The 15007-nt window shown below is 39.1% G+C and overlaps 1 protein-coding gene across 8 annotated transcripts in view; it reads left to right on the forward strand.

The window, feature by feature from the left end:
- Nucleotides 1–15007, forward strand: part of ICE1 (interactor of little elongation complex ELL subunit 1) — an 81753-nt gene that overhangs the window by 10214 nt on the left and 56532 nt on the right. For all 8 annotated transcript variants that reach the window (XM_075062668.1, XM_075062667.1, XM_075062666.1 and 5 more), the window contains exons 5-13: nucleotides 645–756; nucleotides 4325–4401; nucleotides 6766–6803; nucleotides 7955–8037; nucleotides 8355–8394; nucleotides 8480–8539; nucleotides 12664–12753; nucleotides 12856–12915; nucleotides 14389–14762. In XM_075062668.1, the coding sequence (XP_074918769.1) occupies nucleotides 645–756; nucleotides 4325–4401; nucleotides 6766–6803; nucleotides 7955–8037; nucleotides 8355–8394; nucleotides 8480–8539; nucleotides 12664–12753; nucleotides 12856–12915; nucleotides 14389–14762 (934 nt within the window). The remainder of the gene's footprint in view (nucleotides 1–644; nucleotides 757–4324; nucleotides 4402–6765; nucleotides 6804–7954; nucleotides 8038–8354; nucleotides 8395–8479; nucleotides 8540–12663; nucleotides 12754–12855; nucleotides 12916–14388; nucleotides 14763–15007) is intronic.

Genomic DNA, 15007 nt, shown 5'->3' on the forward strand with positions numbered 1-15007 from the left:
CTCTGAGGGCAGACTTATGGCTGTCTTACACAATGTCTGTGCTGGGGAATCTTCCCCCCAGCTAGATTGAGGATTTTGAGGCCTTTTTACATGACACAAAGTGGAGGTGAGGATCTTGCCTCTGTTGTTCAAAAGTGAGAGGTCTAGGAACTCAAATCCATTCAATGGAGAGGGCTGAATTACATTCTTATTTATGATCTGTGATCCAGTGTGGAAACTTAGGCTTACACACTCCACTCAGTTCTCTTTAAATCTGACCCAAATTTTCTATGAAGAAAGCAATATTACATGGGTAAATGCTGAGTTGCCTTACACACCAAGAATGTTCAAGTAGTTGGAGACACTAGGTGGATAAGATAATATCTTTTATTAGACCAACTTCTGCTGGTGAAAGAGAAAAGCGTTTGAGCTTATGCAGAGCTCTTCAGGGCCAGCAAGGCATATTACTACACCCACCTTGTCTCTAATATCCTGAGACCCACACAGCTACAACAGTAAAGCAAACAAGTAGCTGGAGAGCATTTTCAACTGTCCTGTAGGGGAAAGCAAGGTACTGCTGTCTTGGGAAATACAGCACTGAGTTCAGAGTTGAACAAAATCCATGGTTTTTGGCCGCATGTTCTGTAGTTTTTTGTCCGTTTCAGAGAGAATAACACTCTTCGTCACCAAGTGGAACAGATGCTACAAAAAATCTCTCCTCTAGAAAAGTGTCAGCAAGAACTGGGGACTCTGAAAGCAGAATTGGAAGAGAAAAAGGTATGCTGAAAAGTATGAGGATTGTTTAAAAGTTTGAGATCTTTCCTTAATAAATCCTTTGTTGCAACAGACTAGAGGATTTTTTGCCACTAGTTTTACTGCCAGTATCTTATCTTTAGCTGCGACAACAAAACATCTTGGAGTGATCTCACCTCTCCCTCAAACTGCTTGGCAGCTCTGAGTCATAAATTTTCAAATTCTGTCACGTTTACTCTGAACATAGATCTATTATAATGGTGGTGTTGCCATTGAGTAGTACCTTTACTGTGAAAGTAATGTAGCAGAATCTGGCCAACACTGCTAGGACAACCTTTCTAGATTTGTGGGGGGAAGGCAATTCACAGCTCTACTATACTTCATAAACATGGCAGCACATAGTATATCAGGGTTGGAAGGGACCTCAGAAGATCATCTAGTCCAACCCCTTGCTCAAAGCAGGACCAATTCCCAGAGAGATTTTTGCTCCAGGTCACTAAAGGGCCCCCTCAAGGTTTGAGCCCACAACCCTGGGGTTAGCAGGCCAATGCTCAAACCACTGAGCTATCTCTCTCATTATTTAGGATACCCTCTTTGATGTGAGGTTTAATGTTAAGTGTAACAAACTGTACAGAATATCCCCAGTATCTAGCTAGGTGTAGAATATTAATGTGTAACTTCAGAATTTATAATGTACATGGCTTGCATACACGTGGGCCTATCATTTTTCAAGCTAAGCTGACTCATTACTTGGATGGAAGACAATTCAGTCCCCAGGGTGCCACGGTACTAGGTTTTGGCTATTGAGTATGAGGCATTCTTAGAGTGGAGGTATTGAAAGTGCAGTGGTAATTATTTGAAGATTGTTGATGCTTTCAGACTCATGGAAATGACACCCTGTGGTATCTCAAGTACAGAATCCTCTTTCAAAGCTGGTTTCTAGTTGGACTGCCTGCATGTGCCCTGGAGTGGCATTAAATGTGTGGTTGAGACCTACATAAGAAATAGTAGCATCCACCTGCCTCTCTGCCTTCACCTGCGCTATGGAGAATACTCAAAGAATCCTTTGCAGTATCTAAAACAAGGCGTCCTTGTGGCACCTTTGAGACTAACATATTTATTTGGGCATAAGCTTTCGTGGGCTAAAACCCATAGCCCATGAAAACTTATGCCCAAATAAATTTTAGTCTCTAAGGTGCCACAAGGTCTCTTTGTTCTTTTTGCTGATACAGACTAACATGGCTACCACTCTGAAACCTGTTTGCGGTGTCTGGATCTGCACCACAGACCTTTTCTTTTCTATGCATTTCTAGATATTGCAAATTGCATGTTGTTGAGTGCTCAGGGTCTTGCCTTGGTAAAAGAACCATATAGATGGTTCAAATACTGTGCCTTGTGCCAATTTATTTTCCCTGAATTGGATTTCTGTGCCCAGTGTGTTTTCAGCCAGGGGGAGAGTATCTGTCTAGCACAGTGTTTGGAGTGCAAAGCATTCATGCCAGAGACCCTTGGTACAGACAACTTTTGCTTGGGGCAAAGCCCTCAAGACTTAGACTGAAACTCTAGAGGGTTGGGATATCATGTATTGCCCACAATGAATAGTTCCACTTTCTGCCCATGTTAGGCAGTGAGTGAAATGTCCCCTTTAATTGGTATATGAAATGATTCCTTCAGGAGTGGGTAATCTATAAAATGGGTTGACATCCTTTGGAATGAAAACTTCTATATAAATATAAAGTAATAATGTATTGTTGTTTTAGCCAGTCTATTGAGGGCATTTAGTGTCTTTTTGAGCTACTAAGATACTTTATAAAAGAATTGTGGGTTGTCTGTGAAGGTGAATGTTGTTTTGTGTTAAGCTTCTAGTAATGTTTTTTGTGTGCAAACTGTATACGTTAGAGCAAGAAGACCTTTTAGATATTCTAGCCCATCCATCTGCTTTTATTCTTTGAAAATACTTCAAGCATACTGATTGTACTGGATCTCTGCTCTTAAAGGCTCATAACTCTACTGTGTGACTGATTTTCATAGCAAGAGAGTTTTGAGGGCTGCTGCCTTACAACAGCTGATAGTGTATTCCATTTTGTGTTGGAATTGTACAGACCCTGCCACTGAGAGTTCCTTTTCCCTGGTTTTGATGGTAGTGCTCATCTTCATTATTGCTCTTTCCATAGTCCATTTTAATCTGGCTCAACCTGATGAAGTTAAGGATTTGGAGACTTTTCTAATATTTGAATATGAGTTACTTGTCTTAATTTGATCCTTTTGCCTTCCTCAACCTATAATATATTTGAATGCTTTGAGAAGAAATTTTCAGCGTCTTTTGCTGTGCTTGGATAATTTGGATGATTGATAAAGTCTGAATTTTCTGTCAGATTTTTATGAGTCCTGTAAGAGTTGTTGGGGCCTGGCAAATGAAAGGGTTCGCTTCCAGAAGACTGTTATAGGCTGGAGCATTGATGAGACTCTGACAGGCAAATAGCAGATAGACTATTGCATAGGATTCTCAGCTGTTCTAGCTGTTAGAGAGACCTTGCCTTTTAGTATAGGGAAAGTATTAGAGAAGTCCAAGTGACGTGGAAGGATTATACCACTTTATATTACTTGATTTGTACTGTGTGACTGGTAAAAGTATTACATGATTTGTACTTAACAGAAACTCTGGCTTCTTGAGGCTTCAGTACACATCTTGCTGGAGTATTGAACTCTCCAGTACCTATACTCCTTAGGAGAGATGGGATATGCCCAGAGTTGTAGAAGTTATGCTTTACTTCTCCTGCCAGTTTTAACGCTAGTTCTTGCTCGCTATTTGTTGTTTGACTTTGCCTTTAATAGCAGCAGAGAGTCCTGTGGCACCTTATAGACTAACAGACGTATCGAAGCATGAGCTTTCATGGGTGAATACCCACTTCGTCAGATGCATGTCATGCATGTATTCACCCATGAAAGCTCATGCTCCAAATACGTCTGTTAGTCTATAAGGTGCCGCAGGACTCTTTGCTGCTTTTACAGATCCAGACTTACACGGCTACCCCTCTGATACTTTGCCTTTAATAGTTTTTCTTATTTCGTTGTTTGGCTGAGGCTGTCTTCTGCAGGAGTATCCATAAATGTGTTTTAATCTCCAAGTGTAGGAATTTTCTAGGTTTGTTAACGAATGCCTTTGGAGAAAACAATTACCTTTTAAATCATTGTTTCTAGTTTTATACATTGGATTAAATCCACACTTATGTATTCACTGTAGACAGTACTTTGTGGATTCATTCATTAATGTTCTTAGTTCCTTTTGTCAGCATGGGTTAAGTGGTACTGGCACTTGTTCAGCAAGGGCAGAATGTACAATCCACAGTGTTCACACTCTGCAATTTAACGTTGAGTTTCCATCTAGTTAGGCGCTGGGAACACAGACAAATACAGCTGTCACAGCTCGTACCTTCAGAGAACACGAATCATAGGTGAAACACTTCCTTTTCTAATTTGTTTTTATTCCTGGGTAGAGTGTCCATTTATGTACTGTAGAACAGGCAAAATTCTGCCAACCCACCTGTTTTCTGTCCACTATAAGGACATGCTTTATTGTCATTTTCTTTAGAGTTCTCTCAAGATTTATCAGCAGACGCATCTGGAATATGCTCGGGTGAAAGAAGAAATTGCTAGAAGTGATTCTGTGTGAGTCATTCTTTTCTAAGAACTTACTCTTGTCTATCATTTCTATGGAAATGCACAAGCTACCTGTAAGCTGTCAGTAGAGATTGTGTTTATTTGTATTTACTCTCTTTATATGCAAATATAATAGAGGGATCTGGCATCAACACCTATTGTTAAGGTTCCCTAATGCTTCCCATGGTAAGACCCTATTTTCAGTTGCTTCTGACTTGCTTGGTTTTAACAATTTAGTGCTGAAATTTTCCTTTATCCTGAAACATGGAAAACTACAGTTTTATTTTGAAAGTTTCAACAAAGATGGTGCAGCATTTGAGAGTCAGAGCATGTAGCTGGCATACTGAAAATACAAGTGTAGCTGTAGTGGTGTGAGGGGCTAGCTGCCCTGAGTATGTACGTGTGGTCTCAGATGGGATCATACTTGGGGTACTTGGGCCTGTTGCACTACCGCAGTCACACTTCTATTTTTAGTGATCTATCTCAGTCAGAGCTAATGTGGATATGTCTCCTCCAGCTGGAATTTTCATCTTCCAGCTCCAGTGCAGATATACCCTTAATAAAACCTTAAGTTAATGTAACTAAAGTAAGATTTGTAAAAACAGCAAAGAGTCCTGTGGCACCTTATAGACTAACAGACATATTGGAGCATGAGCTTTCATGGGTGAATACCCACTTCGTCGGATGCATGTCATGCATGTATTCACCCACGAAAGCTCATGCTCCAATACGTCTGTTAGTCTATAAGGTGCCACGGGACTCTTTGCTGCTTTTCAAGATTCAGACTAACACGGTTACCTCTCTGATACTAAAGTAAGATTTGGGTTTTGTGTAATGACTTCACTTTGCACATCCTTAGTGGCTATGGAATTCTATAGGAATAAATGACAGCACAGAAGAACTATACAATTAATATTGTTTTGTTCTGTAAATATTGTTGTAATGCTAATTTCATTGTCTGCCTGTGTAATATCTAACTACTTGTTTTCTTACAAATGCATTAGTTCATTTTGTTAAGTGGCCTGGAAACTGGCTCCCCTGAAGGTCTAAGTATCTATAAAGCTTAAAGGTTCAGCTGTCTTTGACTAAAATGTTTGTAGTCTTTTATCTCTTCTATAAATCTGTGTCAAAAACAGTTATCATTGGAATCATGTGGGCCTTTGCTGTGAGGAAAAAATTACAGCAAGATTGGATGTTAAGCTCTCAAATTGGGATATACTATTGTTAAGAAACTATGTAATCTTAACTCTGGCATTGCATTTGTGTAAGTAAAATTTATTTGAAATTAATCTAGTTACACTGCAATTTTTCTAATATCAAAATGGCCTCTCTGTTTTGTATAAATACGTTACAATAGACTTAATCATGTGGAATTTCTTAAATACAATTTAAAATACATTACTCTTAGTCCATTGTTATCTATTGGCCTCTGCTTTAAGAAGTTGGGTAAGCATTATTACCCTCTTTATCAATCATAATTAAATGCAATAATGTGAAGAAAACTTCCTGAGAGGTACCATGATCTAGTAAAGAAGGCATTAGAAATCTGTGTTTTGATCCTTGTTGTGCTATAAATTTCTGTTCGTTTTGGGCAAGTCACTGAAGTCAGAATTTTTGCAGTTTGGGGTACCAAAAGTTAGTCATTTACAGCCATATCTAGGTACTCGAATATTCTGAATCAAACAGAGGCTGTGGGACATAGGGTTTTCTGAGTTCTAGTCCTCTTTCAGTGACCCATCTTAATTTGGCTTTATTTCAAACTTTAAGCACGTACTTTCTCCCCCTTTTAGGGCAGGGGTCTCCAAACTGTGGGGTGCACTCCCCTGGGGGGGCAGCCCCCTCTCTCACTGCGGCCCTGGTCTCTGGTCTGGTCGCCGTCCATGGCTCTGCTCTGGACCCACCCTCAACTGTGGCTCTGGCCTCTGCCTCTGGCTCCCAGCCTGGCTGTGACTGCGGCCCCAGCTTTGGCAGTGCATGGACAGGGATAAAGGGGAGTGGGGGCGCAGGGTAAAAAGTTTGGGGATTATTGTTATAGATGGGGTAGCTAAAGCACAGATGAGTTAAGCCCAAGTTAAGCTGTTGCTTCAGGTAAAGTATTTAAATCCATATTTAGTTAACTTAGTGGCCTGATTTTTCTCTCCCTGCCCCCGCAAATTTGAGCAGTTCTGAGAAACAGTTAAGTCCTTAACTTTAGGCACCCAGGTTAGAAGATTTTGGCTTAAATAACTTAATCTATGAGACGCTGAGTGTACTTGTTACACAAAAACTGTTGGATTGATTTGTAATTCAGCTGGTCTCTTATGCAGCATGGTGAGATCTAAATATAGAATCATTTTTTAAATTTTTTTTAAATTTTTTTATTTTGATGGTCAGGAAGAAGAAACTGGAAGCCAAAGTGAAGAAACTGGAAGGTAACTGTCACTTTCATATTCATATTTAAAGAACTTGGCTAAAATTCTGGCTTGATAGCTGGGGAGCCTGCCTCCTTTGACTACACTCCAGAGGTTTCTAAATGCCTATCCTCCTTTTGAGATAAGAGATAATGGTGTGATTGAGCAATTTGGTCAACATTCAGCAAGGAAGGAACAGATTTTAGAAAAATTATGCAGAAAAAGCCAAATGGATTTGGTCATGGGCTGGATGTGAGTAGGGGAAGGAGTTGAAGATGACCTCCATTTTGCAGACCTGGGTGACATGGAGGATATATTAATGTCAGTCATAATGGAGAATGAAGGTAGGAGAAAGAGTTTAGGAAAAAAGATAATAGGCTCTGTTTTGGCCACATTTATTGGCTCTAAAGCTGAAATATCTGAAGGATGATAGAGTTGAGAATGAACCATAGCATACACATCTATAGTGGAGAAGAGGTTCTTAGATGGTACTTTACAAAATGCAGAAATTAGACTATAGCTCCAGAATCTCCTGAGGTATGTCAGGATGTCATAAATAATAAGTCATCACAATCAGTATCTTTGGTTTCAGCACTCTAATTTTGGTAAGAGTCACCTTAATAAAGACACTACAGGTCAGTGTTTGAGTACAAAGACCTTTGGTACCAATGCTGAAACTGGATCATATTCAGCCTTAGTGCAAGTGAGCATGGCTCCCACTGAAGTCAAAGGGATTTGCATCTTATATACTAGAACTGAATTTGTTCCTATGCAACATCAATACATTTTTATTTTTAATTTAACTTCTAATTCCCTAGCCCCTTGATTAAATAGGGTAATAGGGCATGTGAAAAATATCACCACCCAGCTTGGACCTGCCTTTCCTATCTGGGAAGTATGGGGTAGTATTTAAGTTCATGAGTGGTGGTTCATATTGTGATGCTTTGGTGTTGTCTTATTGTAACTTAAAATATACATCTAATCCTGGTAAAATACTTCAGAAGAAATCACACATACGTTGATGGATCCCAGATAAACTTTCAAAGGTTAACAAACCAGAAATGCAGGGTGTTTCCATAGGTGTGCATTCTACACTTGTATTTGCTGGTTTCAGGTACTTTGACTTATGTATTAGTAGTCTCATGCCTGTGGTTCTTTTTCCTTAAATAAAGAGGCTGCAACAAAGCATATGCAAGACTTCAGACAGTTGAAGACTGAAAAAAAAGTTCTTGAAAAGGAGCTAAAGAAGGCGCAGGTAGTAATTGGCAACTTTTTAGGAAAAAAATCTTTCTGTATTTTTTCTAGAAGGCAGTTGATACAATAACTGAGTTGCATGAATTATCTCAGCTTGAGGTATTCAACTATTTACTACTATAGTAAGATCTTGAATTAGCTTGGGGATACTGAGTTACAATACTTAGTATTTTAGTTGCTGTTTCAGAATCTACACAGCATTTATAAAGTTAGTGCACTCTAAATATTGACCAAAGATCATTGGTCTTTTCAGTGTAAATACTGTAAAATATACATGTATTGCATAGCAATTTAACACAGTTAATTAATGTTAAACAGGGAAAACGTGATGACTTTCCCAAAGAGAAATGCAGAAAGGGTGAGTTTCTGTTTGCTTTCAGATTTATAGTTGTATTTAAACTGTTACTTTCTGTATGTCATTAAACTGTATTCATTCTTTTCAGTGTTAAAACATGCAGAGACACAGAGTGCAAGAGAAGATCCAGTTGCAAACATAGACAAAGGTACACTTCTGTTAGACTTTCTTCTGTGCAGTACAGATGATTTGAAACATACTGTAATCCTGCAGAAATATATTTTGCTGTCTTGGCAGCAGTATTTTTAGCAGTGCGGATGGTTGGAAATGGATTTATAATGAATATATATTATAAGAGCAGAATTAGTTGGTATTAGGAATGAAAAGCAATATACTTTTATGAGGGAATATACAGCACTAAAATTGATATGCAATTCATTTCCATTATTTCATGCTGAGGAGACTCTAAAGACATATATTCATTTTAAGTTGTCATTTTTTTAAAACAATTTTTCACTTTTCATATGCAAACACCAGTTAACAATTACGCAAAATCCAGCTTGAAAACAAGTCGACAGACTGGAAGATATCCCATCATCTCATTCCATTTTCCAGTATCCTCAGTTCAGATAATGAAGAGGCAAGTAAAGCAAATGATACAAAATATGAATTAAATCTTTGGTGTTCTTTGTCAAACTGACAGGCTATACCTTCCCCAGGGAGGCAAAAATCCACAGATATGAAAAATTTGTTCATAATGAATCACTTCTGCCTTGTACCTTGCATAAAGCTAACACATCTGCTGAATATTCAGTAGACCTTTCTGCTCTTTACCTCTCTCATTCCAAATGGAAATGGCTCAGCAAGCAAAGCAAACACTGTCCTGATTATAACCTTCTTCCAGAATGCATTTTAATTTAATTGCTGAGGAGGGATTCCTCACTTTAAGTGAGAGTTGCCTAACTTGTAGTTTTGTAGCTCATATATGCACACTCAGCCATGTGCTCTTTTTGAATACCAAGTGTTTCATTTTTAAAAACTACCTACAAAATTTTGATGAACACAAAAATGGGGGCGGAGTTAAGGAAACACTTTCCTTTTTTTCTGACCGGTTTTATTCCTTGTTTTAGAGCATTTGTATACGACTTATACAAATAAGTCTGACATTTGTTACTTATTGCTTGTTTGGTTTTGAAAACTTTAGTCAATTTGCATTTCACATCATCCTTCTGTTTCTAATTTGGTGTGTTAATTTCAGTTTCAGGAAGTGGGAGGGCTTTGCTATTAATGAGAAGTTTGTTTTGAAAATAGCTGCTAAGTAGATATCTCCAAATCAGAGAACCCATAAATGACAGGTGGCAGTGGAAAATACTTATTGTACATGCCTATTTATGTGATAGAGGTCATGTTGAAGTGTGACACCACAGCAATTTTCATAACTGCAACAAAGCTACATGGTGGTAATCTGACACAAACTATCAAAAACAAACATGTTCCAGCTAGTCTAAAATGTATTGTTGTGTCTTGAGTTGTGTGTTCTTCTCTACTAGTGACACTGATACAGAATACACTTAGGCCTTGGCTACACTGGCGCTTTACAGCACTGCAACTTTCTCGCTCAGGGGTGTGGAAAAAAAACACCCCCCTGAGTGCTGGAAGATACAGTGCTGTAAACAGTGCCGCAGTGCTGGGAGCATGGCTCCCAGTGCTGCAAGCTAATCCCCATGAGGAGGTGGAGTACGTGCAGCTCTGGGAGAGTTCTCTCTCAGCGCTGGCGCTGCGACCACACTCACACTTCAAAGCGCTGCCACGGCAGTGTTTTGAAGTTTTGAGTGTAGCCAAGCCCTTAGGGTGCGTGGAAAAAGGGATGGAAAATATTATACCACTATGACCTAAAACAGTGGTACACCCTCATCTGGGATACTTAGTTCAGTTCTCATCACTGTATCTAATAAAGGATATAAGCAGAAATAGAAGGATTCAGCAGATAGAAATACTTAGACATGGAAAACATCCATATAAAGAGAGGGAAGATAGGGACAACTTATTTTGTAATAGAGATCAAAATGAATGGACATCATTATAAATATACTCTTGTTATGATGAGCTCATTTTAGTCATGGGTATTTTTAGTAAAAGTCACAGGCAGTAAACAAAAATTCATGGCCTGTGACCTGTCCATGAGTTGTAATACATACCCTTGACTAAATCTTGACGGGGGGGGACCTTGAACGCTAGCAGGCAGAGGCAGTGCACAGACCTGCCTGGCCACACCTCCACCTAGGAGCTGAGGGAGGAGGATGTAGTCGCTTATGGGGAGCCCCTTGAGGTAAGCATGACCCTGAGCCCTCTCCCACACCCAAACTCCTGCTGTTGTGGGAGAGGGGCACTACGGCTTGAGACTGTCATAGCAGTGGCTGGTGCAGCTGGCCCAGGAGCTCTCTGAGCTGCTCGGGTGGCCCCTGGGCCAGCTGCACCAGCCACTGCAGAAGTCATGGAGGTCCCAGAATCCATGACCTTCATGACAAACTTGCAGCCTTAGTCATGAATGGTACAGAGAAGTGGAGCAGATGCCCTTGTATAATGTGAAACAGTAAATAGGAGCAAGTGGATAATCAGCGAAATTGAAAGGGAGCGAATTAAAATCTGATAAAATGGATTTTTTTCCCATGACATACGGTTGCCAAAGAAGCTCGTTGCAAGAAATCATTTGGTATGTCTACCCAATGGGAAACGTGAATCTCTGTATGGGTGGAGCGATTTGCATTAGCTACACTAGCTTGCATGCTAAAAATAGCAATATGAAGGTTGCAGCAGACTTGGGAGTTAGTCAGGCTTGGACTTGGATGGCTAGCCTGAACTGCTGTCCTTGTTGAAATGTCCACACTATTATCTTTAGTGTGCTAGCATGAGTCTCTCTGTCTGTGCTGGCGGATCGCCTCCCAGCCTCAGTGTAGATATAGCCATTGAGGCTAAGAGTTTATAAAGATGCCAAAAATGGCTTCATATTTATATAAATAGATAGATATAACTTAGATAATAGTTTCACCTGAAGGTCCCAGAGACACAGACAAGTTTTTCATCTCGAGGCCAAAAGACCAAAAACTTCAAGACACTTGGCCACTGCCTTGGATAGGCCAAGAGACTACTCACACTATAACAAGCATCCAAAATTTCATTAGTAATGTAAAAAAAGAAAAAGGTAGTAAGAAACAAACCCTTGTACTTTAAGCCGTAAACCAATCTGTGAAGGCATTATGAAGAAACTTGCTCTATTAGCAGGTTTTTATAATTTCACACTTCAGAGATTCTTGCACCTTCCCTGAAGCAACTGCTACTGACTGACCGGATTAGGTACACCATTGGTCTGGTCCTGTGCACCTGTACATATGTTCACAAGATCGTTAGCATTCTCTTCATTTTTTTGCTTTTCTTTTTAGTGCTGCTGTAATTGTATTTTCATTATTTAACCATTTCAGTTCATACCCCTTTGAAAGTTAACACTCAGAATATCAATCTACCTGCATTTACTTAATTTCACGTGCTTTGGTAGTGCCTTTTAAATAAGTTCTTTGTCTTTATCTTACAACAGGAAATGACAGGTAGGTAAATTTACTAAAAACCTCCATTAATTTTAACTTGATTGAATCTGCTCCCAAATTTCTTGTTTCATTTCTATCTCTTCTGAATTTATTGAGATCTGTAGGAGGAGAGAAAGTGATGTCTGGCACAGTGCATGGGGAGCTGCAGACCAGGGGCTTAGAGACAAGAGAGCCCTGCACCGGCATGCCTTAGAAGCTCAGTATGGAGAGCATTTTTCTTAGAGTCTCAAAGACTCTCTATGGGGAGGATCAAGCAATGGACTGGGGCTTGTGCTTCTCATGAACCACAGCCTCTCTATCCGCTGCAAATCCTACATGTAGCAGTGTATAGCTTTGGTTCCTCTATACCATCCTTGCACTAAGTGTTGAGCCACTGACAGAGTGAGGACTACCTGCTGCATGATTCACGTCTGATCTACTGCTTAGGATATTGGGTCTTGATTGTAGCTAAGCAAAATGTACATGAAAACTTACAATTACTGCATTTAAGTTCCTACTCATGAGAAGTACCTGCCTGAAGAAGAATTAACTCCTGGATTGGGTATCTGGGATATATTTCCCCAGATAAAATGGTTGCTTTACCTTTTTTTTACACTTGTAGTTAATATATAATTCTAGATTTTAGTGTTCTCTATTTTACTGTATTATAGGTATGCTTACGTAGAACAAAAGTGATATGACTAATTCACAAATTTAAGCTGTTTAATTGTAAAGTATTTATTTTTAACAGGAAAAATAAAGCTGCTATTGGAGGAGCTTTGGATGTGCATTGACAGCACAACAGGAAAAACGCAGAACCAGGAACATGATTATATCTTGGGTGAGATGGAGCACACGAAGTCTTAGAATGCTGTTGAAAGCAATTTTTTTTCTTTCTTTCTCATTGAGAACAAATTTTTACTAATGACTATTTTTTTCTTAGGATCTTCTGTTCAGGGTCACTCAAGGATGCCAGAAAAAAGAGGCAGGTTATTTACAGAAGGTATGTTACAATAGGTTTTTAATGTATTTGCTTTAAAAATAAATGCACTTATTCAGGCTAAATGCTAATCTGTTATCTCCGAGCATTACAAATTAGCTATTCTAAAAATGTTATGTTGTGTCTTAAACACCTTACCTGCTGAAATATTAAGTCAAATATCTGTGTGGTTAAAATATCTAGGAAAAAACAATTGATTCTATGACCGAGTACTACAGGGTAGCAGGAAGACATTGCTGAGCTCTTTCTCAATGCCATGAATAGTAAGAGAACTGAGAGGTGGTCATGCTTGCTCCACCCCACATGCCCTGGGATGGGAAGACGTGAGAGCATGCAGGCATGCACTGCTGTTCAAAATATTCTGATCTCATGCGCAAGATGTTGCTCTACAAGTGAGATCTATGTGTACAAAATATCTGTAAGAACCACAGATACTGAGTTATGTAACTTTTTTTTCTTTTCTGTTCTATGTGGTACATTAGCTTTTGGTGTTCTTGGAGACTGCGGTCAGAATGTGAAATGAGGACTGTAATGTTAAAGTCCATTTCTTGTTTTGTCTAAATCTTGCATTTTGAGCTCTTGAGGAGAAGTTCCATCTTTGCTTTTTCTGTACAGTGCCTGGCACTATGGTGTCATGATCCTTGGAGTCCTTAAGCACTTATATTATGAAATAATAAACTATAGCATCACATTGCTTCATGTGTCAATTAAGATTGGGTCTATGCTTAACACGACACGCAGTCCAAAAAGCAAGAATGAAAAGTTAAAGGCAACCAGCTGTTCTCTACCCAGAGAGACATTTCACCAACTGCCATACTCCACAGAGAATGCACTGTAATTTTGCCCCAGCAGTGATGCTAGCCTTCTATCACCCTCTTCCCTAAATTACATTGTCACCACCATCACCAACAGTTCAAACTCCCATCTCTTCTGCACACTTTTCTCTGAAATTACATACACCTACGTATGGGAAAGGATTTACTGGAAGGATGGAGTCTGTGCTGGCACATCTGTTTGCAGAGTGTCAGGCCTATGTCAGTAAAGACACTTTACTACACATTGTTCTAATATAAAAGAATGAAAATTACGACATGCTACATGTGCATCTAGGGTTATAGAAATATATGTGAAATACTACATCATGTAGTTCTAGTGTAAATGGACAGAGTTAAGTTGTTCAAGCAGTCTTGATTTTTGGCCTTTCCTGACTCAAGTCCTTAACTGTACATCCTTAATATTCCCAATATCTTTTTGACATGGTAATGTATAATTATATTTGAGACTATATGAAGGTCTGCATTTTAATTATAGTCCAGGAACAATATTTTTGAAAATGAAACTCTTTGGTCCTTTTTACAGCTGTCTTTGAAAATATTTAGAAAATCATGACCAAAATATGTTGAATCACAAAGAACTATTAACTTGATAAAACAGAACAAAAAATACAAGAACCTGTTATATTTTTCTCTTTTGTAGAGGTTGCACAAACCCACCGAAAATTCAAGAAATCTGATGACAAAATGCTTCACCCTCATTCTTCACCAGAAACCACTGAAAAACAAAGTTCCTTAACAACATTGCAGATAAAAGTAGACAAGGAGCCTTCTGGAGGTGATCAATTTGAGAGCAAGGCCACTGAAGAAGGCCTGCAGGACTATAATGGTGACAGTGCTTTTTATGAGGACACAAATATAGAGGTGGTTGTACAGACAGACTTAACGGACAGTAGCTCAGAGTCCTCTGATCAGGAACAAGAACAGCTTGGTGGAAACTTGCTTGATATATTGAACTGGGCAAGGCCTCTCCCTCCTCTTCTATCTCCTGTATGTTTTTCACCAATTGCTACACAGGTGAGTTACTGTGCGACTAAATTGGCAATAGCTCAGCTTCTCTAGTACTGCAAAAATAATTAAAGGGATTTGATAGGCTTGTCTAAAGTATCAGTGTTGTTTGTCTTTTTCAAACACTTTACAGGGACTTTGTCACAATATTTAGATCCAAATTTAAGTTCATTTTTGCTGAGTTTTTTTTTTTAAATACACTTTATTTTGTGGAAAGAGAGAGACAGACATAATCTCCTGTAATGCACTAAGTG

The sequence above is a fragment of the Chelonoidis abingdonii genome, chromosome 2 (genome assembly GCF_003597395.2).
Source record: "Chelonoidis abingdonii isolate Lonesome George chromosome 2, CheloAbing_2.0, whole genome shotgun sequence".
NCBI lineage: Eukaryota > Metazoa > Chordata > Testudines > Testudinidae > Chelonoidis > Chelonoidis abingdonii.